The sequence below is a fragment of the Chrysochloris asiatica genome, unplaced genomic scaffold, assembly GCF_000296735.1.
Source record: "Chrysochloris asiatica unplaced genomic scaffold, ChrAsi1.0 scaffold00004, whole genome shotgun sequence".
Lineage (NCBI taxonomy): Eukaryota > Metazoa > Chordata > Mammalia > Afrosoricida > Chrysochloridae > Chrysochloris > Chrysochloris asiatica.
Window position 1 is genome coordinate 31,922,255 of NW_006408522.1, and position 26,976 is coordinate 31,949,230.

The window sequence follows — 26,976 nt, forward strand, 5'->3', positions numbered from 1 at the left end:
TCTTTCCAAGTCAATTTGATTTCTGTGTATTCCATTTGGTGAGGTCCATGTGTATAGTCATCTTTTATGTTGTTTAAAAAAGATAATTGCAATGAAGAAGTCATGGGTCTTGCAAAATGCTAGTTTTTATCACAAAGGCCATATACACAACTACTATATGGCCTTTTGTTTCCAATCTTTGCATTCCAATTGCCAGTAATTAACAGTAATCTTGATTGCATGCCTGAACAATTTCAGACCGAAGAAGTTGATAGAATTCTTCAATTTCATCATCACTTGCTTTAGTGGTTGGTGTGTACATCTGAATAACAGTGGTATCAACTGGTCTTCCTTGTAGGCGTATGGATGTTATTATCCTATCAACGACAGCACTGTATTTCAAAATGAATCTTGATAATGTTCTTTTTGATGATAAATGAGATGCCATTCTTCTTCAATCTGTCATTCCTGGCATAGTAAACCATGTAATTGTCAGATTCAAAATGGCTAATACCAGTCCATTTCAGCTCACTAATACCTACGATATCGATGTTTATGCATTCCATTTCATTTTTGACAATTTTCAATTTTCCTAGATTCGTACTTAGTACATTCCATGTTCTGATTATTAATGGATATTTACAGCTGTTTCTCTTCATTTTGAGTTGTGCCCCATCAGTAAATGAAGGTTCCAAAGGCTTTACTCCATTCATGTCATCATGTTCAACACTACTTTGAGGAGGCAGCTCTTCCCCGTCACATTCTGAGTACCTTCCAACTTGAGGGGCTTATCTTCCGGCACTGTATCTCACAATATTCTGGTGCTCTTCATCATGTTTCAATACTCAATATTCTGCTATTGACAGTATTCCAACGCTATTCATAAGATTTTCAGGGACTAACTATCCAGAAATTGTCTGTTTCTCCTTCTTCCTAGTCTGTCTTCATCTGAAAGCTCAGCTGAAACCTGTCCACTGTGGGTGACCCTGCTGGTATTTAAAATACCTGTGGCACAGCTTCCAGAATCATAGCAACATGCAAGTCACCACAGAACAACAGACAGGCAAGCGGTGGCCTGTGGCCCTAACAGACACTAAAACTAGCTCCATTACATGCCTCCAGGAACTACTTCAGACTGAGTACCCTGAACATAGATAATACTAAGGTCAACAGGAACTCCAGCAGCTAGAGTCCAGGCACTCTGTTATCAAATTCCTCCCACATCTACCTCATTAGCTCCTTGTCTTGCAGAGGTCCTGGGGAGTTTTCTCATTTATGTGCCCAAGGGCTACACTGTTTTTTTGTTTGTTTTGTAGTTTTTTTCTTTCTGTTGTTTTACTGTTTTTGTTTGTTTCTTCTTTCTCTTCCTCCTTCTTCTCTTTCTAGTCCCTTGAATTTTATCCTCTCTACTCTGCTTTAAGGAGCTCTGGTAGCGTAGTGGTTATGAATAGGGCTGCGAACCACAGGGTCAGCAGTACGAAACTACCAGCTGTTCCGCAGGAGAAAGATGAGACTTTCTGCTCCCATAAAGACTTACAACCTTAGAAACACTGTACAGGGTTGCTATGAGTCGGAACCGACTCCACGGCACATAACGACAAAGACAACTCTGCTTTTGGAGTCCTGGTGTGGCACTGTGGGTTAATGCATCAGACTGCAAAGCCGTTTGAACTGCTAGGTCGGCGGTTCAAACTCACCAGCTACTCCTCAGAAACCCTATGCAGGGTCACTATGGGTCAGAATCAATTCGAGGACACTTATCAACTCTGCTTTTGTATTTCCTTTTCTTCTTGTTTCTCATTTCTCCTTCTTCTTTCCCCTTTTGATCTTTCTTTACTACTCTCTACTCTTTTCATTTCCCCTCGCCCTGGGTTTTCCTATTTTTTTATTTCTTCATTTTATTTCCTCTTATTTTTCTCTTCAATAGCTCCATTTTCCTGTCCCTATTTTCTCTTTTAAGTAATTCTGAAGTTCTTGTTTTTAATTTCATTCTTTTCTCTTATTTTTCTCATTTTTATCTCCATTTCCCTGTTCCTGTTTTTATACTTATTTTCTTTTTTCTAACTACTGCCTGTTTTTTAATTTTTTCTCTTTTCATTATTGGTTCCTGTTGTATATTATGTTTTGTTATCTTGGGGGGGGGCGGCACTTATCTTTCCCATCAGATGGGAGACAGCAATCATACACAAACAGCCCAGCCACTACTGTACCCTCTGCAGCTCCACCCACTGGACAAAAGCCAATACCAGCTTCTATACTGCCTGATCAAAGGTAGCAGCCAACATCAGTCTAACTCACCCTAAACTGAAGTGCACAGATGGTGAACGAGAACAGTGTACACACTTGCATTCTCTAACTACACCACTGGAGGCAGATGGTAAGACCTTAAGAACACATCAACACACTATCATCAACTAAGCACAAGTATGACAACTCCACAATGCCCTGGACACAACAATTTGAGCTCACACCAAGAAACAAGAGAGAATGCTCAAACAAATGACCAAGATGCAGAATCAGAAAATGTTTGAGGAAAAGGTAATGGAACTAACTGAAAAAGAATTCAAAAGAATGATATTTAGGTTCCTTCAATCAAAGGATTGAAATGAAGATCAAGAAAAACAGCAAAAACATTTTCAGAAGAATTCAAGAAAACACTAAAAGAACAAACAAAATAAATACAAACTTTGAAATTATACAAAACCTACAATTCGAAATCCAAAAGATTAACACTACAATTTCAGAAACAGACACTACATTGAATAGGCATAGTAGATTTGGAGCAATAGAAGCCCGAATTACTGAGTTGAAGATAAATCTCTTAATACTAGTATGGCTCAAAGAACAGCCAGAATAAAAAGAATGCAAAAATCTAAAGAAAGCCTAAGAGTTATGTGGCACATCATGAAAAGGAACAAGTTATGGGTGATTAAAATCCAGAACAAGAAGAGACAATAAAAAGCACATATAGAACTGCTGAAGAGTTTCTGTAAGAAAACTTCCCTGACATCATGAAGACTCCAAAAAGCTGAACAAACCCTAAACAGGATAGATCCCAAAAGAAAAATCACCAAAACTTATCACAATCAAACTTTCCAAATCCAAAGACAAAGAAAATCCTGAGAGCAGCTCAGGAAAAACAAAAAGTTACCTAACAAAGGAGAACCAATAAGACTAAACACTGATTTCTCAGCAGAACCCATGCAGGTAAAAAGGCAATGGGAAGGGATGTCATATACAAAACTCTGAAAAAGATTGCCAACCAAGTATTATATACCCAGCAAAGCTGTCCTCAACTACTATGATGAAATTAGGACATTTCCTGATAAACAGAAATTAAAGGAATTTGTAATGACCAGACCAATTTTACAAAAAATGCTAAAGGGCTTTCTCTCTTGCTAGGGACCTGCGACTCTAAAAGGATTTTAATCTTTTATCTGAGGAACAGATGATCCTAAGACCATTAAAAAAGAAAAACATGAGTAACTCATGGAATCCCAGCCTGGAAAACCACAATAGCAGATACGGTGGCAGAAGCAGTGACATGGAAAGACACAGCAGTTATGGACTCTTGACCCATGGACTGAAAAACTTGGCCTAAGACACACCCAGTCTGGAGGAAAGAAGATGCATGGAAACAATTAGTTAGTCTCCATGACCCTGAGACCACAAGAATTAAATGGTTCCTGCATACTACTACCAACTACTCTGAAAAGGATACCATTAGAAGGTCCTGGATAGAGACAGAAAAATGTGGAACAAAATTCAAGATCATAAAAAAGACCAGCCTTACCAGTTGGACAAAGATTAGTATAAACTCCTGGTACTATGGCCCTTAGTCACTCTTCAGATCTGGAATTGAACTCACCTCCATGGCTCAAGTTTTAGCCAAACAATAAATCTATAAATGAAACAATAACAAGGTACACATACCTTTGAAAAATCAACCATTTGAGATAAAAAGACAATATTTACCCAAGGACAAAGTTCAGAAGCATTAGGAAAGAAGGGAAAATGGAAATAAACACGAGAAGTGAAAAAGTGATGTTACATTATGGCGACTGAAATCAATGAAATTAAACAAAATGTGTTATGAATTGCTGAATGGAAAACTGATCTGCTCTGTAAATCTTTCCCAGAGCAAAATTTCGAAGGAGAGTAGAAATATGGTTTCTTTTGCTTCATTACAATGATTGCAATCCCCTCCATGTATCATCAGTTAACAGTATTGAACTCTTGCATTCCTCCCTGTGTCTCCTGCCACCTTCATCTTTCCTCTGCCAACCTCCTCTTAATTGCCAGTCCTGTCACCCATGTTAAAATGTATCTACTCTCTAGTCCATGAATCATTCCCTCCTTCCTCCCAACATCACCCACTGGTAACCATCACAGAATGTTTCTTTTATCAAGAAAATCTTTTCTTAAGTTTTACAACAGTGGGCTCATACAATATTTGTCCTTTTGTGTCAGCCACTCTGCAGAAGAAAGATGGGGCTTTCTGCTCCAGTAAAGATTTATAGCTTCTGAAACTCTATACAGGGTTGCTATGAGTCAGATCTGACTCCACAGCACATAACCGCCACTACCAATTTCATTCTGCATAATGTTCTCCAGGTTTATCCTGGTAAAATGAGGTCATTTTCAGACAAACAAAAATGAAAATAATTTGTAAAAACCAAACCAACATTACAAAAAATACTATAGGGAGTTCTCTGATAGAGTGCCAAAAACAGCAAACAACAACCTGAGCCTAACAAACATGACAATATCACCTAGACTCAACCCAGATACAGAAGCATGCAATGTAAAACAGATCTACTGTGCGTTAATGTGCTATGCTGTAAAGTCAGTTTGGACTTCAAGGTCAGCGGTTCAAGCTCACCAACTGCTCCATGGAAGCCCTATACAAAGTCACTACAAGTCAGAACCAACTAGACAACACTTAATAACAATTGTGAGACTGAAAACAGAGAACTGGAGATACAGCTGCAACAACAAAATGCTATAGGATGTTCTTTAAGAACCAACCACAGCAGACAACCTGAGATTACCATACATAACACCACCACTTAGAACTCAATCCAGATATAGAAATATTTAAAATAAAACAAACCTACAAAACTGAAAATTGGGAACCAGAGATACCAAGTTTATAATGAAGTCAACTACAAACAAAAAAGAGAGAATTACATAGGTACAGGCAAGGAAGTCAAGTAGATTTCAAGATAAAACAGACTGTTTTAAACAGGAAAAAAAAACAATAAATTGCAAGGTAACCTCAAAGAAAATTAGTACACCTACACATCAAAACAAAAAAAAACAGGAAAATTTGGTAAACATTAACACAAAAGAAATGAAAATGACAAGAAAACTCACAAACAAAATGAGCTCAGCATAGAAGATTATATGGAACAAAGAATACAGCAGTACCACAAAAAACTTAAAAACACAGAAAAATGACGGCAATCAATTCATATTAATTGATAATTACAATGAATGTAAATGGATTAAATGTACCAGTCAAGAGACATAAAAAGCAGAATAGATAAATAGGAATGGATAAGAATAAGAAAACAGGACCCTTCCATACCCTGTCTACAAGAGACATATAAAAAAGATAGACACAGCCTAAAAGTCCATCAACAGAAGAGTGGCTAAACAAACTGGTACATACATACAACAGAATACAATGCAACACTGAATAATGAAGAATCTGTAAAACACCTCAAAATATGGTTGAACCTGGAGGACATTACGCTGAGGAAAATTATTCAATCACAAAAGGACAAATATTGTATGAGATCAACGATGTCTGTGGGAGGGGGAAGTTATTCATAAGCTAGAGGGTAGACATGTTAACATGCATGGCAGTGCAGGCAATATACAAGGGACAGGTTAGCAGAGGAAAGACAAAGCTAGTTGGAGACACAGGAAGGAACGGAATAATTAAAGTGAATAGAGAAGTCCCCGTGTGGTGCTGTAGGATAGCCACTGGACAGCTGACCACAAGGTCAGAGGTTCAAACCCACCAGCTGCTCCTTGTAAACTCTATACAGGGTCACTCACTATGAGTCAGAATTGACTCAATGACACACAACAGTTAACTGTTAATATATGGAGGAACTGCAACCATGCAATGAAGCAAAGTATATGATTTACTGAATGTAAAACTGTTGCTCTGCTCTGTAAACATTCTCTCAATAACACTAAAAAGTTGAAAAATGAAAGTTGAAAGTAAGAGGAAAATTGAAAGATTTAAACATTAACACAACAGAAAAGAGAAAACCCACAAACAAAATGAAGTCAGTGAAGAAAATGTGGAATAAAGAAACCAGCAGTACCACAAAAAAACTGAAAACTTATAGCAATCAATTCATAAATATAGAAAATTACACTGAATGTAATTGGATTAAATGTACCAGTCAAGAAACACAGAGAGCAGAATGGATCCGTCTATATGCTATCCACAAAAGAAATATGCAAAAAGATGGAGACCTCCTAAAAGTCCATCAACAGAATGGTTAAACAAACTTTGGTATATACATACAATGGAATACCAAGCAACATCAAAGAATAATGATGAATCTGAAAAACACCTCACAAGGCTGAACCTGGAGGACATTATTCTGAGTGAAATTAGTCAATCACAAACAGACAAATATTGTAAGAGGTCAACGTAAAAAGTTAAGAAAAGGTTTTCTTGATAAAAGTAACAGTCTATGATGGTTACAGGGGAGAAATGAGGTCAAATTATTTACAGGCTAAAGTGTAGACACATGTTAACATGGGTGACAGCGTACACAATATACAAGAGGAAGTCAGCAGAGAAAAGATGAAGGTAGCAGAAGACCGAGATAATGCAATAAAAAGTAAATACAAGTAAATACCGTTAACCATTGTAATGAAGCAAAGTATACGATTTATTGAATGCAAAACTGATAATCTGTTTTGTAAACCTTCACTCAATTCATAAAAAAAAAGTTTTTTAAAAAAGTAAATGCTTACAAAATGAAAATATTTAATAAAAAGGGCTGAGAGAGAAAATTTAGGAAATTGAACATAAAGTAGAATAAAACCCTAGACTCGAAGGCCAAGATTCTTGCCTGTGATGGGACATAAGTCTTCCTTCATTCAAAGGAAAAAGCTTATAAGCTATTTAAATACTATTTCAAAACGGGGTAATATAAACCAGATTCAACTTTACTTCAAAAAGACAATTTATGCAAAGGAAGAACAAAAACATAAACAATTCTATCTGAAAAGCTGAATCTTTCAGTTTGTCCTAAGAAAATGCATACTAGGCATTTACAACTCTGCTTGACAATCTCTGGTGCTATAGTACTCTAATTTCTAAGCTTATTTCCTTATGTCAAACTAAAACTTGCCATATATTCAACTCACATACTCGGAATCTTGCTGACCAAGAGGCCAAATGGGCTTCAAAAAGTTCGTGGAAAGCTTGTATGATCTTTCTATTCCGTTTTTTCATGAACTTTTAGAAGCCCTCCTGTTAATCTTATCCAGTGGTTCCAAAGCACGGCAAATCTGTAAATTCTAGGTCCCACCTCAAAAATCTCAAATCTGAAACTGAGGGACGAGGCCTAACTACTGTGTTTTAATAAGCCCTCCAGGTAATTTCAAAACAGGCTCTAGTTTGAATATCATAGACCTGATCCAACCCCCTCACAGACGAGGTGATTTGCCTAAAAGCTCAAGATTCCTTAGAGGTGGCCTTCCTTGTCTAGGAGTTCAAACTCCCAAACCCCAATTCAAAGCACTTACCTGTTAGCCCTTCTTTTCCCAACGCAGGTTCAGGTTCTCACTCAGGAACAATAAAGCATAAACCTGATTCCTATTTCATAATGATAATAATAAATCATCACATGTCCCTTTCTCTACCATCATTTTCTGCTCTTAGCTCACGTGGTATGGTGGCAAAGTGGGTTAAGTATTGGGCTACTAACCTTGAGGCCAAAGAGGGATAAAGAAGAGACTGCTGCTCCTGTAAATATTCAGTCTCCAAAGGAGCTTTTGTAGCGTAGTGGTTACGAATCGGTCTGCTAACCTCAAGGTTGGTAGTTCGAAACTACCAGCTGTTCCATGGAAGAAAGATGAGGCTTTCTGCTCCCATAAAGATTTGCAGCCTCGGAAACCCTCTGCAGGGTCAGTATGAGTCTGAAGCGACTCCAAGGTACTTAACAACGCCAACGCCCAGCAAGCGCGCCCCCCACCCCCACCCCCACCCCCCGCTAACCCCACCCTCCCTCCCGGAATCCCATCATGCTCTAGGCAGGACGGCGCTTGCTGCAAAGCAGAATACTTCTAATCAGCTCTGTAGCATCACTATGATTTGGATTCGACTGGATGGCAGTGGGTTTGTTTTCTGGTTTAACACTTGGATAGGAAATAGAAGCCAAAGTTAGATATTTGATATCTAATTCCCTAAACTGATTTAAATTACTATTTAAAATAGAACAGGTGTTTCTCATGTATCTTATTTACTCCATGTATTTATCTTTTTGTAGTTTAAAGGAAAATATTACTCAACACATTAATGTAATTAATGAGTTTCCTACCCATCAAGGGTCACTGAAAGTTGAATGTCTTACAAGTCAACTTTTTCTGATACACTGTGCACAAACATGTAAAGGTGAACAAGGCACCATAAAGAATACCCAATTCTAAAATTATATACAACAAATGGCAAATGTTTTTATATAGTTCTTTAAGAAAAAAAGTATATGCAATAAGCTGAGAGGGAACAAAGGGAAGCAGGGAAGCAGAGTGAAGATGATACACAAAACAAGTGCAAAATTAACCCAAGTTACTGATTAAACATTTAAAAAAATGTTTCAGTTAAACTTAAATTAGATGATAAAACAATCCAAATTGAGTCCTGATAGCGTAGTGGGTTACACATTGGGCTGCTAACAACATGGTCGGCAGTTCAAACCTACCAGCTACTCCATGGGAGAAAGATAAGGCTTTCTGCTCCTGTAAAGATTTACAGCCTCAGAAACCATATACAGTGTCACTATGAGTCAGAACTGACTCCACAACACACAACTATCACCACCAAACCACCACCACCAGAGACCCTTGATAGTCTCAGTTTACCATAACTTCAAATTTCAAAACAATAAAAGTTAAAACAAGCTACTAATTAATTTCTTACCAGGACTGGGCTGGCATCTTCATCACTGTCTCCATCCTGACTGCTTTCCATATCATCACTGAGAATCACTGCATCTGAAGTGCTCTTAGACTGTCGCTTGTTACTTTCAGGATGAACATCAAAGGATGATTTTTGCAAAGTGGATTCTGCCCTGGAACATGTGTCTTCCATCTTTGGAGTTAAAATCCCTCTGCAAGCTGTCTTTATTTCAGTCTTCTTACACAGCACATCATTAGAAGTTTTTTCTAATATTGATTTGGGACACTTAAATTGGCTTAGTTTTTCCTTACTGAGTGAAAAGGCAGCAAAGTGAAACTTAACGTTTTTTTCTAAAACTGTCCCTGGTATTGGGGTCAGAGACACATAAGGGAGATTTTGATTTTCTTTGTATTCATTCACCTAGTCAGGTAAATTTAAAAAAGCACAGTATTAGAATCTCAGATCCTATGACTTTTCTTACAAGTTTCCAACAGTTATCTGTAAACAAATCTAATGTCATTTTTATGATACCAAGAGAAATCCAAACTGAAAGCCTATAAAGAAAAATCTCAGAAATCTAGATATCTAATTCATTAAACTGAATAGCATAGGTATTTATTATGCAGGACACATACTTTGTCTGTCTGAGTGTGCCAGACCAATAATTCGAGTAATAATGACAACCATTTATATAACTAGTGAGACTATCCCAGCTGTCAGCTTTCAAGTGACTTTGGCGTGTGAAGCCGGTAGAAACTATTGCAAATGCAGGAGGCCACTACAGTAGTGCCACTACTAGGTTTATTAATAAAAACCTTCTTCAACGTTTTATGCCTAGTTTCCTATAGAGGAAAACCACAGCAGGTATCACCTTATTTTTGTAAACAATACTCGAAAAAGTTCAGCAAGCCCGAAGAAGAGCCAAGGGGGGCGGAAACAGTTTTGAAGTGGAGAGTTGTCCCGTTCCAGGACCCCACGTCCTCCCCGGTCTGCGCCTAATAAAACCTTCACGAGGCCTCGGAGACTGAGGCAGAGCACCAGGGAGCGTCACTCCATTTCTCGTTCTCACCTGGGGGAGCCGCCTGGAACCCGCTTTCCCCTCTGCCTCCGCCGCGCCCAACGCCGACATCTTTCCTCAGCTTTGCAGCGAATACTTTCCCGCCTAGAGGCTGGCGGGAGTCCAGGAGGGCGGGGCGCGGCGCGGAGGGAAGGGGCGCGGCGAAGAATGGCGGGGCGGGGCGGGGGGGGGGGGGGAGCGGGGAGGGCGGGCCTTGGGCGGGCGTGGTGGAGAGAGAATGGCTGAAATCTACTCCCCCAAAGACGCTTCCAGATTAACTCCCAACTGGCTAGCAGTTGTGGGGATTGCTAGTGTTTCTGAAGTATTTTTTAGGGATGTAGTGACAATAAATCGACATTTCTTACCTTAGATGCTGGTCTGGTGATTTTTGATCCTGTGCAATCTGGCTTTGAGAAATACTGACAATTCTCCACTGAGAAAAAATCACCTTGGCTGGCAATGGGAAACTGGAATACATTCAGACACATTTCGAATCCGTACAGAATAGAGGGGAAAAGAAATAGAAATCAACATGTAGATTTATTTCGGCCTACCTCTCCCCATAACCCCACCACCAGAAAATATGCCCTATTGCTACCACAGGATCTATTTTCCAGGAAGGAAAGCATTGTTGTTTTTTCCCCCAAGAGCTGATAACTGGTCTAAATTTCACCTTCTGATCATCTGCCAACCTGTTAAGGAGAATTTGAAATGACTTGGGAAGGGGGAGTTGTGAATCAATTTGTGTTATCTCAAAATTACCAAATACGATTTTAGCGCACTCTATCTCCGATATTTTTTACATGGAGCTCTGATGAGGCACTGTAGGATAAGCACTGGACTGCTAACCGCGAGGTCAGTGGTTCAAACATACTAGCCTTTCCTCGGAAATCCTACATAGGGTCCCTATGAGTCGGAATCGACTCGACGGCAGAACATCTCATAGTCATAGCCTTTTTCCCTATAATATAATAATTTGAGCATTAGCCATAATACTTAACAGCGTCTTCAAGGCCTTCCATGATCAGATACCTGCCAAACTTTCACCACACCTCATTCTAAGACTATGGTTAAAACCAAACTCTTCATGGTGGTGGTGGTGGTGACATATCGTGGAGTCAGTTCTGACTCATAGAGACCCCGAGGATGTAAATCTTTGCCAAGCAGAAAGCCTCATCTTTCTTCTGCAGAGCAGTTGGTAGTTTCGAACTGCTGACATTGCGGTTAGCAGACCGACTCGTAACCGCTTACGCTACCAGAGCTCCTTAAACTCTTCATTTGTTGTTGTTAAGTGCTGTCGAGTCGGTTTCGACCCATAGCGACCCTGTATAGGGTTTCCAAAGAGCAGCTGGTGAGTTTGAACCACCGACATTGCAGTACAAAGACTTGCTGTCTGACGCATTAGCCCACAGCGCCATACCAAACTCTTTATCGTGAGAACCGTTTTCTATACTGACAAACACTCAAGTAATCCAATCTGTACTCACTTTAGCGAGAGTGAGGTTTTCTTTATTCGATTTCGGGCGCCCAGCCCCATAGACATAGGCAGACACGCCACATGGCCCTCCACAAATGGTTTCTATTCTTGTCCCCCCAAAAGCCCCTCCTCCAGTTTCAGTTCTCCATATACAATTCTATGGTACATTCCATTTTCCCTCCCCCCTCAAAGAAGCCAAAATGGCTTGCCCAAGCTCTTAATGGCTGTATTTTTATTTAAATTTCCAAGTTCCAGAATGGCCTGCTTAAATCAACAATCTGTCTGCCAGGTCTTGCAATCTCATGAATTCCTGAAGATGGACCACAAGAGTTATTTCTCACATTCATGTTGTTCCATATATACTATGCTATTTCTGGTCTTCAAGACGGCTCAAGCTGTCCTCTCTTTCCCCCACTACATCATTTTAAAAGTCCTTTCTATGGTAAAATATGTTCTGACTTTCAATTAACTAGGTTTTTTACATAACCAAGCTAGAAAATTGAGACTGCTGCTTTGTGATTCTCCAAGTTCTTGAAGATTTCCTAAATAGAATTCAAGCAAAGAATATGAAATGAGTTTTTTAACAATCCCCCTACTTTTTACAGAGAGCTAAAATGCACTGGACTGCAAAGACGTTTGAACCGCAAGGTCACCAACTGGTCCTTGGAAACCCTATTCAGAGTCGCTTTGGATAGGAACCGACTCGACGGTACTTAACAACAACAAACCTGATGAAGAATCCTCTTGTGTCGCCATTGGATAAGCACTCGACTTCAAAGTCGGATTGAACCGCAAGGTCGGTGGTTCAAACTCACCAGCGGCTCCTTGGAAACCTATACAAGATCGCTAAGAGTCGGAACCGACTCGTCCGCACTTAAGAAGAAGCCTGGTGAACATAGCAAGTTTAAAAACCAGTTGCCATGGATACTGTGCTCCATAGGATTTTCAATGACTAGCATTTAGAAGTGGATCACATCTTTCTTTTGATGCAGGAACCATTTGGACTCAAATCTCCAACATTTTGGTTAGCAGTTGAGCATGTCAACTGTTAACCATGTTCGCCAAACATAGCAAGTACTCATTAACTACTGAGGAACATAAAAAATACTTTCCAGCCAGAATTGTACTTTTAGAGGTGATCGCCATAAACTGAACATTCTTGAAAGCTTAAAAATTGGAGTGTTCAATTTCAGCCAATTACCCAGGCCTCTTGCGGAAATGTTTTTTTCCGTTTATCTATTTTTTTGCCACTGGCCTAAATCACCACCACCTGCCATCATATGACTTAAATAATATATCACACCACAGCACACCCCAATTTCATCGGTTGAGCTAATCAGGTACATTAGCAGGATTTCTATTCAGATCCAACCCTAATCCTTCAAGTTTTCAACAACATGTACAAGCGGGCCCTCATTATTTTTCTCGGTTTCTCATTCATCACTGTGCCATTTCAAGAACTTCAAACTAACAAGTGAAATCTTTCATTCGAACGCCGGTGGCCACAGGAACCAATTTCCCGCCAGAAGCGGTTTCTAAAACCTGCGAGATTAAGAACGCGACGGCAGCCTATGAACATGCGCAGTAACAGACTCGACCCTGAAGTCCTCCAAAATCCCACAATCCTCTCCACATATATTTCCGGTCTATCTAGCTTTGGCGTCAGTGTTATTCCTATTTGTCGCGCAGCAGTGTCCAGTGAATCTAGGCTATAAAGAATTTGTTGTTCGTTGACCGTGTCGGTTTTCACTGTTTGGAATCAGTCAAATTTAAGGAGTCGCCGCCGCTGCCATCAACATGTCAGTCCCAAGCGCACTCATGAAACAACCGCCTATTCAGTCTACGGCTGGGGCCGTCCCAGTCCGCAATGAGAAAGGTATCGTGCTGAGTTCCTTTATCTTACCTTTATCTTACCTCTTCCTAGCCCAGCATCTTCCAAACTTGCCCCTGGCTGACCACGCCTACCTGCTCCCGGCCCCCCAGCTTCATCAGCCTTCCCATCCTAAACTCTCACCCAGCTGCGTTGCCTAGGGAATGGAAAACCCACTTGCATATGATTTTATTCTGTGGCTTGTCTACTCAGTGTACAGCATCCCATTCCCCTGACCCCTACCAGCTAGTTAAATTAATGTGTATTGAGTGCCTGTTGTTTATGCAGAGTACAGTCTTGTTGACCATAGCAATATGTTTAGCTTTTACAACTCTTCTACATCGTTATTTATTTACCTTTCCCTGTTATTAAGCTTCTTGAGGTAGGAATCTTATTCAGCTTTTTATCCCTTTCAAAAAACGCAATGACTGTGTTTATTAAATTGAATACAAAATTGTGTAAGACAGTACTCCCTAACCATGTTGTAATTAGGTGGTCTGGTAGATTCTGACTCACAGCGACCCTATGTGTGACAGGTCAGGTCCTGTGTTAACCTCACAATTGTTTTATATTTGAGATCATTGTTGCTTCCATTGTTTCAGTCCATCTCAATGGGATCTTCCTCTTTTTTCACTGATGCTTCTCCTTTACCAAATATGATGCCCTTTTTCATGGTGCCTCCTGAAAACATGTCTTAGTCTAGCTTCTAAGGGGCATTCTGGCTGTTTTTCTTCCAGCACAGATTTTGTCTTCTGGCAGTCCATGGTACTTTCAGTATTCTTTTCCAGCACTGTAATTCAAATGCATCAATTCTTCTCTGATCTTCCTTAGTCATAGTCCAGCTTTCACACGCAAATGAGGTGATTGAAATACCATGGCTTGGATCCGGAACACCTCTGTCCTCAAACTGACATCTTTACTTCTTAACACTTCAAAGAGATCTTTTGCAGCAGATTTGCCCAAGGCAGTACATTGTTTGATTTCTTGAGTGCTGCTTCCAAAAGCATGGATTGTGGATTCAAGTAAAAGGAAATCCTTGACAATCTCAATCTTCTCGCCATTTATGATGCTGTTGTTTACTGGCCCAATTGTGAGGATTTTTGTTTTCTTTGCCTTCATCATAAGAAACTCATTCTAGTTCTTGTTCTGTAAGACATGCGTGAAGATACACATTCTAAGCAGTGTGTAAATAGTCTTACAGCCTGATACCTGTTTTATAGGTAGTGTAAGCCAAGCCTTGTGAAAAGGAAGAGGAAGTTCATTTCAGATGGGGTAATCAGGGAAAGCTTTTTGAAGAAGTTGGCATTTAAGTTGATTCTTAAAGAATGGGTAACATTACAATAATACGGACAAATGGAAGAAACAACCTACTTGTTTGGGAAGTCAGAGTTTTTTCAAATGCTGGACAATAGTACAAGTCTTTTTGTTTTTTTAAATACACTGTACCTGTGCCTTTAAAAAAAAAAAAAACTTTTGAAATTATCCTTTGAATACATTAGATTGAATTCATTTTAACTGCTTATTAATTCCATTGTGTAATTAAACCAGTCTATTGGTGTGGCGCTGTGGGCTAATGCATCAGACTGCAAAGTTGTTTGAACCGCAAGGTCAGTGGTTCAAGCTCACCAGCCGCTCCTTGGAAATCCTATACAGGGTTGCTATGGGTCAGAATCAATTCCACGGCACTTAACAACAACATTCTCTACTGAGGGACAGTTGGTTGTGTTTTTCCTATTGCAAATAGTGCTACAGTTATCATTCTTAAACATGTTCCTTTAGTGCACTTATATGAGAAGTTTTCTAGGGTAGATTCTTAGAATTTCTTCATCAGCTTTATTACCAATCGCCAAAATTGCTTTCCAAAGTTAGTTGTAAGAATATAAGAGTTTTTTTAAAAAAAGAATATAAGAGTTTATTTGAATATGCACAGTTTGCCGTATATTCATTGGGAGCTCTGATGGCACTGTAGGATAAGCACAGGGTCAGCAGTTCAAACCCACCAACTGCTCCGAGAAAGATGAGACTTTCTGCTCCCTTATAAAGATTTACAGCTTTTAACAGTTCATCTACTCACTTCTTTCACTTCATTCTAAGTGAAACACTGACTGTAATTAGTGTTGGTATTTGCTACAGTGTCTTTCCTTGATTTGACCTTTATAGTTAAACGCTATTAGGTCAATACATGATTATGTAGTGACTCTCTTCTTCTGCTCAGACTATTATCTACCAAGAATATAGTCCTCTCTACCTGTAAAGGCCAAAAATTGAAGGACATTCTTTGGAAAGAATCAACTAAATCATAATGCTATCTTTCTCACCCAGGTGAAATTTCTATGGAAAAAGTGAAGGTGAAACGCTATGTATCTGGAAAGAGGCCAGACTATGCCCCTATGGAGTCCTCAGATGAGGAGGATGAAGAGTTTCAGTTCATTAAGAAAGCCAAAGAACAAGAAGCAGAGCCTGAGGAACAGGAAGAAGATTCATCTAGTGATCCCCGTCTGAGGCGTTTACAGAACCGTATTAGTGAAGATGTGGAAGAAAGGTAATGACCTGGATTGTGTTGCAATAGACTTGAACCCCCTACAGGTTCAACAATAATAACAGCCAGCGAATATCTGCATAGTACTTACTATGTGGGGAGCACGGTGCTCCATATGATAAACACTGGACCACAGTTTGAGCTGCTCCATGGGAGAAAGGTGAGGTCTTCTGCTCCTACAAAAATTTTAAAAGCCTCAGAAAGCCTATACAGGGTCACTACGAGTTGGACCCACTTTAAGGCACTTAACCATCAGCAGCTTAACTATTTCCAGACACTGTTCCAAGTAAATTACATTTATTAACTCTTGTTTGGCAATAGCCCCGTTTTAGGTGGGTACTGTTTTAAAGATGAGTAACTGAGGTTCAAAGGGATTAGGTAAATAACATGAAGTGGCAGCTTCAGAAAACTGCAAGTTACTCTGACCCAAAGATCCTAATAAACTTATTAAGGGACTAGAAAACAGATGGTTAGTTGGTTTATTGAAGAGTCTTTTTAGCAAAAAGACGTTTTATAATTGAGAAATTTATTGTATCCACCCACTTATTACAAGGAGTCCTAATGTGGTACTGTGGGTTAATGCTTTGATGGCAAAGTCAGTTTGAACCACAAGATAGGCGTTTCAGATTCACCAGCCACTCTTTGGAAGCCCTATACAGGGTCGCTATGGGTCGGAACCAACTCAAAGGCACTTAACAACAACAAACTTATTCTAAGGAACCCTGCTGTGATGCTACAGGTTAATGCACTAGACTGCAAGGTCAGTTTGAACCACAAGGTTGGCGGTTCATTGTCACCAGCCGCTCCTTGGAAACCCTGTACAGGGTCGCTATGAGTCAGAACCGACTCGACAGCACTTAACAACTTATTCTAAAGGGAGCATAGAATAAGCCCTAGACTTATCCACAAGTTCTGATTTGAGCCCACCAACTGCTCCACAGGAGAAAAATGAGACTTTCAGCTCCCAGTGAAGTTTCACAGTCCTGTGAACTCTATATAGGGTCAGTCACTATGAATTGGACTCAACAACTTACTCTAAATGATAGTGTGGAAAATTTAAATGATGAAGTAGGAAAAGAGTCAGATAAATTATCTTGTTTAAAAAAGGGAGCCTCCCACTAAAGAATTTAATCTGTTGTGTATAGATTGAGGCATTCATTCCCTTACAGAGTAGGCCACAGGTACTAAACTTTCTCACTTCACATTGTCTTAGGAATGCTTTTCATAGAATCATCTCCACAAGAGCAGCTCTCTACTGGAGAGACACCTGCTCATGCAAAGATGATAAGCATCATAAGATGTTCTAATCAGATTTTTGCAATATTTGAGCTCGCCATAATAGCAGCAGGGTAAAAAAAACATGCTTAAGTGGGCCCACACAGTTCAAACTTTATGTTGTTCAAGGACCCACTATAAATTATATGCAGATTTTTGACTGTGGGTGTGGGGCATCAACACCCCTAAACTTCATCTTATTTAAGGGTCAACTGTAGTTAGATTCTAATATATATTTATGTTCTCTTTATTTATTTGGGGGGGGGGAATAACTTATATAAAAGAAAAAAAAATTTTTTTAAATTTCATTCTCTAATAACCAAATAGTATTATTTCATTCTTTAATAACTAATAGTACCTAATAGGATTTGTGCACCTGTTGGGTACAAAGGGGCCCTTGTGCACAGTGGTTAAGTGCACTTCTGCTAACTGAAAGATCAGCGACTTGAACCTACATCTGCTCCACAGGAGAAAGATGTGGCAGTTTCCCTTTATAAAAAGTATAGCCTTGGAAACCCTGTGGGGCAGCTCTACTTTATCCAGTAGGGTCACTAAGTGTCAGAATGGACTTGACAGCAATGGGTTAAGTTCAGTTTGCTTTTGGATACTCAGACTTTGGAATCATATTGGATATTGTCACTTATTTCCTGTTCCATGTTGGTTTTGGTTCCGTACTAGCTTTTTTACCATAGCAGTCACCAAAACCCAGCTTCATAAAGATATTCCACTGAAAGTAATACAGTTTGATTTAATGTTGAAACTGATCAGCGTTGAATATTCAAAATATTCCATTGCTGAAACAGTTGGTCTTTATTCACCTGGAGCAATAGTGCAAGGAGTTGGGAAAGGAGGGGATGGAATGTATGGCTAATTGCCTCCATGAACAACTGCCTCCTTTACCATGAGACCAAAACTGGGTGGTGCCTGACCACCATTACTGGATGTTTTTATTTTGACCATAGAAGAAATCCTGATCAAAAGGGAGGAAATGCAGAACAGAATTCCTGTAAAGTTTTCAAATGTCAGAGTTCTTGGAGGTTATATAAATTCCTGAAACTATTGCTCTGAGAAAATTTTTAAAGCTTACACCAAAATTTATTCCTTGATGTCTTAAAATCAAGAGCTCAACCAGTAAAAAAAGGTCTGCCTTGAGCATTATGCTGTTAAGAAGTACCCATATGAGATCTTACTAACAATAGGAACCTTAGGAAGCCATGAGTTTATGTTCATTGGTGGTGGTGATGTGCTGTGGAGTCGGTTCCCACTCATAGCGACCCAGGGAAGAACAACTCAGAAAAAGAGGGTAACGATAGTTGCACGAGTCAAAGAATGTGAAATCAATGTCAGAATGTACAAGAGGACTTCAAAACGCTCATAGAGTATTATTCTTTGTACTGTTTGAAGCCTCTTCAGACATGTAAAATAGTTGAAATGGTGTAATGTTTTGCTCTGTATATTCTTAGCAACAAAGTTGAAAGGGGAAAAAAAATCCCCCAATGAGCCCCTGTGAGTTTACTGCTTTGCCCAAGTGCCATTAAGTACCCTGTTGTTACTATGTACCATCGAGTCAGTTCTGACCCATAGTAACCCTGTATAGATTTTCCAAGGAGCAGCTGGTGAGCTTCAACCGTCAACCTTGCAGTTCAGACAGCTTTGCAGTCTGGCGCATTAACCCCACAGCACCATACCAGGACTCATCAAGTACCCTAGGGCACCTCGATCTACAGTGTGAGAGCCACAGATTAAGGGCTTTCTTTGTGACTGAGATATCTATATTTTAGACATCTATGTTGGTGTACTGTTGTGTCCTCGAGTCAGTTCCAACTCATAGTGACCTTGTATAGGGTTTCCAAGGAACTGCTAGTGTGTGTGACCTGCTGACTTTATGGTTAGCAATCCAGTGCTTATCTTACATCACCACAGCAATGACCTGAGATACTTATTGCCTGAAGTTTATGTTTTAGGCTTAACTTAAACTATTTACAGTTTGGGTGAGCCTCAGTCTCTGCATTATAACAACAAGACTTCACTGTTGATGAAACCAAACAATCTCATGGTGCTGTGCTGTGACTAAGGAAATGTGGTTGATGCCCTTTCGTTTTTGTGAGAATTGGTGTTAAACTTGGAGCTGTTTTTTTTTTCAGATTGGCTCGACACCGGAAAATAGTGGAACCTGAAGTGGTCGGAGAAAGTGATTCAGAAGTAGAAGGAGATGCTTGGCACATGGAACGAGAAGATAGCAGTGAAGAAGAAGAAGAAGAAATTGATGATGAGGTATAAAGGAAAATGAAGAGTTCTTTCTGGGTAAACAAAAAGGGTTGTGGTTTATGTTCCTTTGTTGAGGTTCTAAAGGCAAAAAATAGCTGTTTTTGGCAGAACTCAGACCATGTCCCGTTTATTAGAGATAGGATTGGAAATAGAGTGGTACTGAGTTGAATTTGGTCATATCAGAATTCATTGGGCATGGTAAGAGAAAAATAAAAAGCCATCTAAGGGCACACACCACTTGACTAACTGGCATGGACTTATGACTTGATAGGAAATTGAGCGGCGCCGAGGGATGATGCGTCAGCGAGCACAGGAGAGAAAAAATGAAGAGATGGAAGTGATGGAGGTGGAGGATGAGGGACGCTCTGGGGAGGAGTCTGAATCAGAGTCTGAATATGAAGAGTACACAGACAGTGAAGATGAAATGGAGCCTCGCCTTAAGCCAGTCTTCATCCGAAAGTAAGTATCTCACAAGCCAAACCTGAATCTACAGTTTATTACTTTCCAGTCTGAAGACAGAAGCCTTTTTTTCTCACATTCTCTTCTGAAATCTAAGCACTACTTGAAAGTCTTCTGCCCGGTACCCTGGGCCCTGGGCTCTCTGATGAGGAGTATCTTGGTGTTAGTGTCTCTTTTCAGTTAAAAAGTACATGTCTGCCCAAGGTCTTACAAGACAAATACTAAATTATTTTAGGCACAAAATTAAACTGAAGAACAAATTCTTATTCCTTTCCTAATGGCTAGCATTCCTGCTACTTACAATTAAGTCGATTCCTTGAGCAACCTAGACAATTCTCAAAAAATGAATTCTATTTTGCTGCTGTAAAGACATAGGATGGCCTTGGGGCACACATACACACCCCTGCCCTTTCTTTCCTCCATCTCTTTGGAAATAATGGAACCAGAGATTCTTTGGTTTTGAATTAACAGGAGTCCTGGTGTGGCAATATGGGTTAATGCTCTAGAATGCAAACTCAGTTTGAACCACAAGGTCGGTGGTTTAGGCTCACCAGCCACTCCTCAGAAACCCTATACAGGGTCACTATGGGTTAGAACAAACTCAGTGGCACTTAACAACAACTGTTCTGTAGGAAGGATCGAGTGACAGTCCAAGAACGTGAAGCTGAAGCATTGAAACAGAAGGAGCTGGAGCAGGAGGCAAAACGCATGGCTGAGGAGAGGCGCAAGTACACACTCAAGGTATTAGGGTGTGGCTTTGAGAAGGATTGAGTATAACTGAGGGTGGTGTGATAAAGTTTGAGGAGAATAGGAAGTAACTGAATTATTTTCCCTATCCAGATTGTAGAAGAAGAGACCAAGAAGGAGCTGGAAGAGAACAAGCGGTCCCTAGCTGCACTGGATGCACTCAATACAGATGATGAAAATGATGAGGAGGAATATGAGGCATGGAAAGTTCGGGAGTTAAAGAGAATCAAGAGGGACAGAGAAGATCGTGAAGCGTGAGTACTAAGATGGGCCTAGAGTAACACTGCTAGTGGGAAGGGTTACTGATAATGTAGATCTGAGGCTCAACAACCGCTCTGAGTTTCTTTAGGTTTCCTGCAGTTGGATGAGGTCCCTGGGTGGCGACAGTCATTTGCACTCAGCTAACTTGAAGGTTGGCATGTGGTGATCTGCTCCTATAGAGATGACAGCCAAGGAAACCCTATGGAGCAATTCTACTCGTAACACATGGGTTACCAGGAATAGCAGTCAACTCAACAGTTACAAGTTTGTGGGGGAGGAGGGTTTGTTTTTTTTTTAAGGGGTTTGGGGACCAGATGAGTTTCCCAGAATTAAAATACGGTTTGTTATAATGAAATTAAGTGAAAATCATATACTTTGTCAGTGTTTCTCCATGATAATAGTGCCATATTAAGCTCCCTTTAGTTTCCTATTGGACTCTTGGTTTGGGCCTATATGATCAGCACTGCACTGAGAACCACAAAGTTGGCAGTTCAAACCCACCAGCTGCTCCTTAGAAATCCTGTATAGGATTGTTAGGAATTAGAACCAACTCAATGGCACTTAACAGTAACAAAAGTTTCCTACCAGACACACAAAAAAACTTAACTGTACACATTTATCACTTATTGGCCTGATCAAGTACCAAAATCAAGTTGTTATTTGAAAATTAGTATTAGGTGAATATCTTGGTGTTAGTGGGCAGCCTGGGTGTGTTTCTCCATCTGTCTTTCCAGTTAAAAAACACATGGAGGATTACCATATTAGACAACAAAAAGAAGAATGGTTGTAAAACAAGATAACTGCCAAGTTTCATCGTAATATAAACTGCCAAATTACATCATTACATAACTGAACTGCCAAACCACTGAAAATCATGGCCCAGTCAAGTTGACATAGAACCTTAACCTTCATAGCCAGGGTTACATTCACCTTGCACCTCAACGTGTGTTACTGCCTGATGTAGGTTGTCAACACGCAAAATAGTTGACTAATATATTCTGTATTATTGTCGTAAATGCGAAATGCTGAATAATGGTAGTTGACAAGTGAGGAGTTGTTAACTCCGTCGAGTCAGTTCCGACTCATATCAGTCAAGTATAGGGTTGTTGAGCAGTTGGTGGGTTTGAACTGCCAGTCTTGTAGTTCAAAGTCCAGTGCTGATCCTGCAGTACCACACCAGGAGACCAAGTGAGGAATAGGTGTAGCTATTACCAGTTATTGTTTTGTTTTGTTTTTAATGGCCATAGAGTTAGTTCTAACTCATAGTGACCCTGTATAAGATTTCTAAAGTTGTATATCTTTGAGGGGGGAAAAAAGCCTCATCTTTCTCCTACAGAGCAATTGGTGGGCTTTAGTCACCAACCTACAGTTCACGGTCCAGTGTTCATTGTACAGCGTCACCGTACTCCCCTATTGTGTAGCAACCTAAAATTTAGTGATTTAAAAACAGCAATCTATTCTTTCTCACCATTATGTAAGTTGGCTGAGCAGTTTCTCTGCTCGTTTTATCTGGGCTTATTTAGCTGTGTCCAGCTGGAGGCTTGTCCAAAATGACCCACTCACATATCTGAATTGGTGCTGGCTGCCAGCTGGGATGCCTCACTTTTCTCGTACACTAAATTTACTTCCTTTCATAGCAGTTGCAGGGCAACAATCTAAGAGCAAATGTGGAAGCTTGCCGAGGCACTAGGTTCCAGAACTAAAACATCATTTTTACTTCATTATGATGGTCATAGGAAGTCACAAGACCAATTTAGTTTGAAGGGGAGGAAAAATAAACTCCATCTCTGAGTAGGAGAAGCAGCAAAATTGCATTGATAAAAGGTACTCATGCTGTGATGGAAAGAATTGGTGGCTCTTAGATAATCTGTCATATTCACTATGTTAGAGCAGAATTGTTTCGGAGCTGTATCACCGATGCCAACAAATTGCTAGGTTAGAAAATCATTGCAATCTAACTAATGATGTTTATCCTTGATTTAGGAGTTCTGTTGTGGCACTGTAGGATAAGCACTAGACTGCTAACCACAAAGTTGGAGGTTCAAATCCACCAGCCATTCCTTGGAAACCCTATACAGGGTCGCTATGAGTCGGAAGCGATTCAACGGCACTGAACATCATCAGCAATCCTTGATTTATGTCATATAAACACATGTATAATTTGTAACAATACTAGCAAAGTTTTCTATATAGTTTTGTTGTTGTTTTGGCTTTGAAGAACAGAACTTTGCTTTCCTAAAGTTCTGGAAGCTACAAGTCCAAATTCAGGCACCATCTCTAGGGAAAGGAATTCTGTATCACTCTGGGGGCAGATCTTTGCCTGTTCAGCTTCTATAGCCCCAGAATTCCTCAGTTCCTTGATGATCCTCCCATAGAGTTATTTTTAATTAACTTTGATTTTTTTATAAGACCTTTTGGGTAAGGGGAATTTATAATGTTACAAAAGCAAGCAGTAACAGTTATGTCTGAACCTCATAAAAGCCAGATTACTTCAAAAGTTTACAGAACCTGATTTTGCAAACAAAGACTCCCTCAAGCTTTTTATTTCTAGAGCTCCTGGTTTTGATTCCTAACAGGAAATTACTATGACTAATGCTAGGAAGAAGATGGGACTGTGTTCTATCAGATAATTGGGTCTTTCTGAAGCCGGACTACTACTAATAGTGTTGCTCTCTGGACAGGCTCGAGAAGGAGAAGGCAGAAATCGAACGCATGCGAAACCTGACTGAGGAAGAACGGCGAGCTGAGCTTCGGGCAAATGGCAAAGTCATTACCAACAAAGCTGTTAAGGGCAAATACAAGTTCTTACAGAAGTATTATCATCGGGGAGCCTTCTTCATGGTAAGGGAATTAGAAAGTAGAACAGTATTGAAAACTCAGAACTGTGAAATTGTTTTCTTTCTCAATGATAAAAATTGGTCCTAGGGATTATATTTCCGTTGGCCAGTCAGTGGTCAACTTTCTTCATCTGCTTTTTGCTTCTGAGGACTATAAACCCAGTAGAGGAAAGCACTGATAACAGGATTGCTGAAGTAATAGCAGCTCTGTTTAGACCCCAACTGTCAAATAGCATAACAAGAGAGTTAAGGAATTGAAACAGAGAGATAGTTATCCATATACTAGATGAGTTAGGTCCTCAAAATCACTTTATTACATAATCAGATGAGAAGTTGATTTATGTGAAAACCATGCTCTCTACATACAGTGATGTTGATTTCTTCCAAATTATTTGGATTAATACCAGTGGTAATTCCTTAATACAGAGGTAGTGGAAAGGGAATGGGGAAATTGATTGTATGATTAGTCTGATTGAATATGGTTTGTTAAATTGGGGAGCGAACTATAGAATAATCCAGGTAGGATATGACACCTGAGTGTGTACAGAGATTACTCACATTTTCTATGTAATTGAGAGACCATTGGTACTATTAACAGAAGTTAAATTGGAAGAGACTAATTTGGAAAGAAATTTGGGAGACCTTGATTTGGCACTGTAGGATAAAGTACTCCAGCATTAGGCCGGTTTGAACCACAAGTTGGCAGTTCAAACTCACCAGCCGCTCCCCAGAAATCCTATACAGGGTTACTATGAGTCAGAACCGACTCAACAGCACTTAACAGCAACAACAGTGGAGTCCTGGTGTGGTGCTGTAGGGTAAGCACTGGACTGCTAACCACAAGGTTACCAGTTTAAGCCCACCAGCCGTTGCTCTGTGAGAGAAAGATGAGGCTTTTGGCTCCATAAAGATGATTTACATCCTCGGAAATCTATACAGATCATTCCATGAGTTGGAGTCAACTCCATGGCAGTGGGATGCAGGGTGAGGAGCCCTGGTTGCACAGTTGTTGAGTGCTCAAATACTAACTGAAAAGTCAGCAATTCAAACTCACCAGCTACTCTGCAGGAGAAAGATGTGGCATTTCCATAAAGATATATGCTTAGGAACCCTACGAGACAGTTCTGCTCTATTCCACAGGGTCACCATTAGTTGGAATTTATCAACAGCAGTGGGTTGGGTTTCGTAGTCATATGAGTGAATGAACACATGGCCAGAGAGAATACATCCAGCCTTCAAAATATGACTACACTTAGGAAGGAGAAAGAAACAAAGAAAAAAGAATATTGATTCTTTGTAAACAAGATTTACACCTTTAAAGAGCAGTTCCAATATCCTTGCCTTTCTTTATATTCCTTATAGTAGAGTTTAATACATTTGTGGTTAAAAAGCAAATATCTGGGAAATAGAGCTGGTAGTATAGTGGATTACACATTGGGCTACTAACTACAAAGTCAACAGTTAAACCTCCCCAGTCACTGTGAGTAAGATGAGGCTATCTGTTCCCACAAAGATTTACAGTCTAGGAAACTCTAGGGAGCAGTTCTACTCAGTCCATGACATCGCTATGAGTCAGACTAGATTTGATGGCAGTGGGTTTTATATGAAAAATAAAATGATGAACCTGGTTCTTTTTTATAGGATGAAGATGAAGAAGTATACAAGAGAGATTTCAGTGCACCTACTCTTGAAGATCATTTCAATAAAACCATTCTTCCTAAAGTCATGCAGGTATGGGGGACCTTACTAAAACAGGAAAGGGCAGGGTATATTGTGTTTGGTGATATAATTATCATCCATCCTTCCCTCAGGTCAAGAACTTTGGACGTTCTGGCCGTACGAAATACACCCACCTTGTGGATCAAGATACCACTTCCTTCGACTCAGCTTGGGGTCAAGAGAGTGCCCAAAACACAAAGTTCTTCAAACAAAAGGCAGCTGGAGTACGAGATGTATTTGAGCGGCCATCTGCCAAGAAGCGGAAAACTACCTAGAATTTAATTACTTGAAGTCTTCCAACTTTAGGACACACAGGAGAATCACAGCACTTGGTCCTTCATTTACTTTTATTTCATGAGAGCCAACCTATTGGGCCTATTGTCATACTTGTAACAGTGAGCTGCCCAGCATTTGAAGAAGGTGCTTTATGGGTTTGGACTCATGCTGAGAAACCTACAGAAAAGCACTGTCTAGAAAGGATTAGAGACCACTAACTTAAAACTTTGAGAAATTTTAGGTTTTATCACTGCTGTGGCTTCCCTTAATCACATGAGATTGTTCAGTTTCTTTTTTCAGGTCCTGAGCTTGAATCAGAAACATGGGCACGTTAATGGACAGTAATTACGTCTGCCTTAGACTAATTTAAGCTCATTGAAAACCTGTTTTGCATTTCTTGGTTGGAGTAAATTTTTTTTAGATGAAACATATTTTTGATCCATTTATGTGTATTAAAAAACAAAAAGATCACACACCAGGAAAAATTTTAGCATGCTACTGGAAACAAAATGCACAGGATAACAAGTATTTGCCTCTTAACTAAAGTAAAAAACATCAGGGAATTTTTGTCCAGAGGGCGTTTCACATTTTGATCATCTCCTTTGATCTTGTAAGCAGACAGGGATTCTTCCATGAGCTACTACACCTGTGTTGGTTTTCCATGCTAACTGTACATGGAACAAGAAGTTGACTCATGAAATGAGCATTCACCTTACTAAATCCAAGGAGAAAGTACTTACAAGTATCTTGCCCAGGAGTGCACTAGAGCTCTCAGAGTTGCAATGTAGTGGTATCTTGCTTGAATTAAATTCAGTGATTTTCTTGTTATATAACTATCATACACAAGGTAGAACACTTAAGAGTTGTTGGGGCAAAAGAAGACAAAAAAGAAATAAGACTAAGGTCCTTTGTAGTCCTGGTGTGGCATTGTAGGATAAGCACTGGACTACTAACCTCAATGTAGACAGTTCAAACCCACCGGCTGCTCATTGGAAACCATATACAGGGTCACACTTGTCAGTTGGAACCGACTCAAGGACATACAACAATGGTATCTT

General features: G+C 39.8%; 2 protein-coding genes across 2 annotated transcripts in view; one reads left to right on the plus strand and one right to left on the minus strand.

The window, feature by feature from the left end:
• The window catches only part of WDR76 (WD repeat domain 76), a 49,609-nt gene extending 39,347 nt beyond the window's left edge, over positions 1 to 10,262 (minus strand). Inside the window, exons 1-2 of the mRNA XM_006831879.1 lie at positions 10,185 to 10,262; positions 9,155 to 9,553 (exon numbers count right to left, since the gene is read on the minus strand). Coding sequence (XP_006831942.1) covers positions 9,155 to 9,553; positions 10,185 to 10,262 — 477 coding nt within the window. The remainder of the gene's footprint in view (positions 1 to 9,154; positions 9,554 to 10,184) is intronic.
• A 3,019-nt stretch (positions 10,263 to 13,281) lies between these two features.
• MFAP1 (microfibrillar-associated protein 1) lies at positions 13,282 to 26,443 on the plus strand. Its single transcript, XM_006831708.1, has 9 exons — positions 13,282 to 13,543; positions 15,860 to 16,079; positions 19,496 to 19,625; positions 19,891 to 20,078; positions 20,711 to 20,819; positions 20,919 to 21,079; positions 23,768 to 23,927; positions 25,565 to 25,654; positions 25,735 to 26,443. Exons 1-9 carry the CDS (start codon positions 13,465 to 13,467, stop codon positions 25,915 to 25,917), a joined length of 1,320 nt encoding a protein of 439 aa, XP_006831771.1. The 5' UTR covers positions 13,282 to 13,464; the 3' UTR covers positions 25,918 to 26,443.
• Positions 26,444 to 26,976: the final 533 nt, after the last annotated feature.

Bases quoted from the DNA above. Each gene is read 5' to 3' on its own strand.
- MFAP1 (XM_006831708.1), top strand. From the start codon at position 13,465: ATGTCAGTCCCAAGCGCACTCATGAAACAACCGCCTATTCAGTCTACG. The intron at 19,626-19,890 runs GTATAAAGGAAA...ATGACTTGATAG, and splicing joins AAGAAGAAATTGATGATGAG to GAAATTGAGCGGCGCCGAGG. The intron at 23,928-25,564 runs GTAAGGGAATTA...TCTTTTTTATAG, and splicing joins ATCGGGGAGCCTTCTTCATG to GATGAAGATGAAGAAGTATA.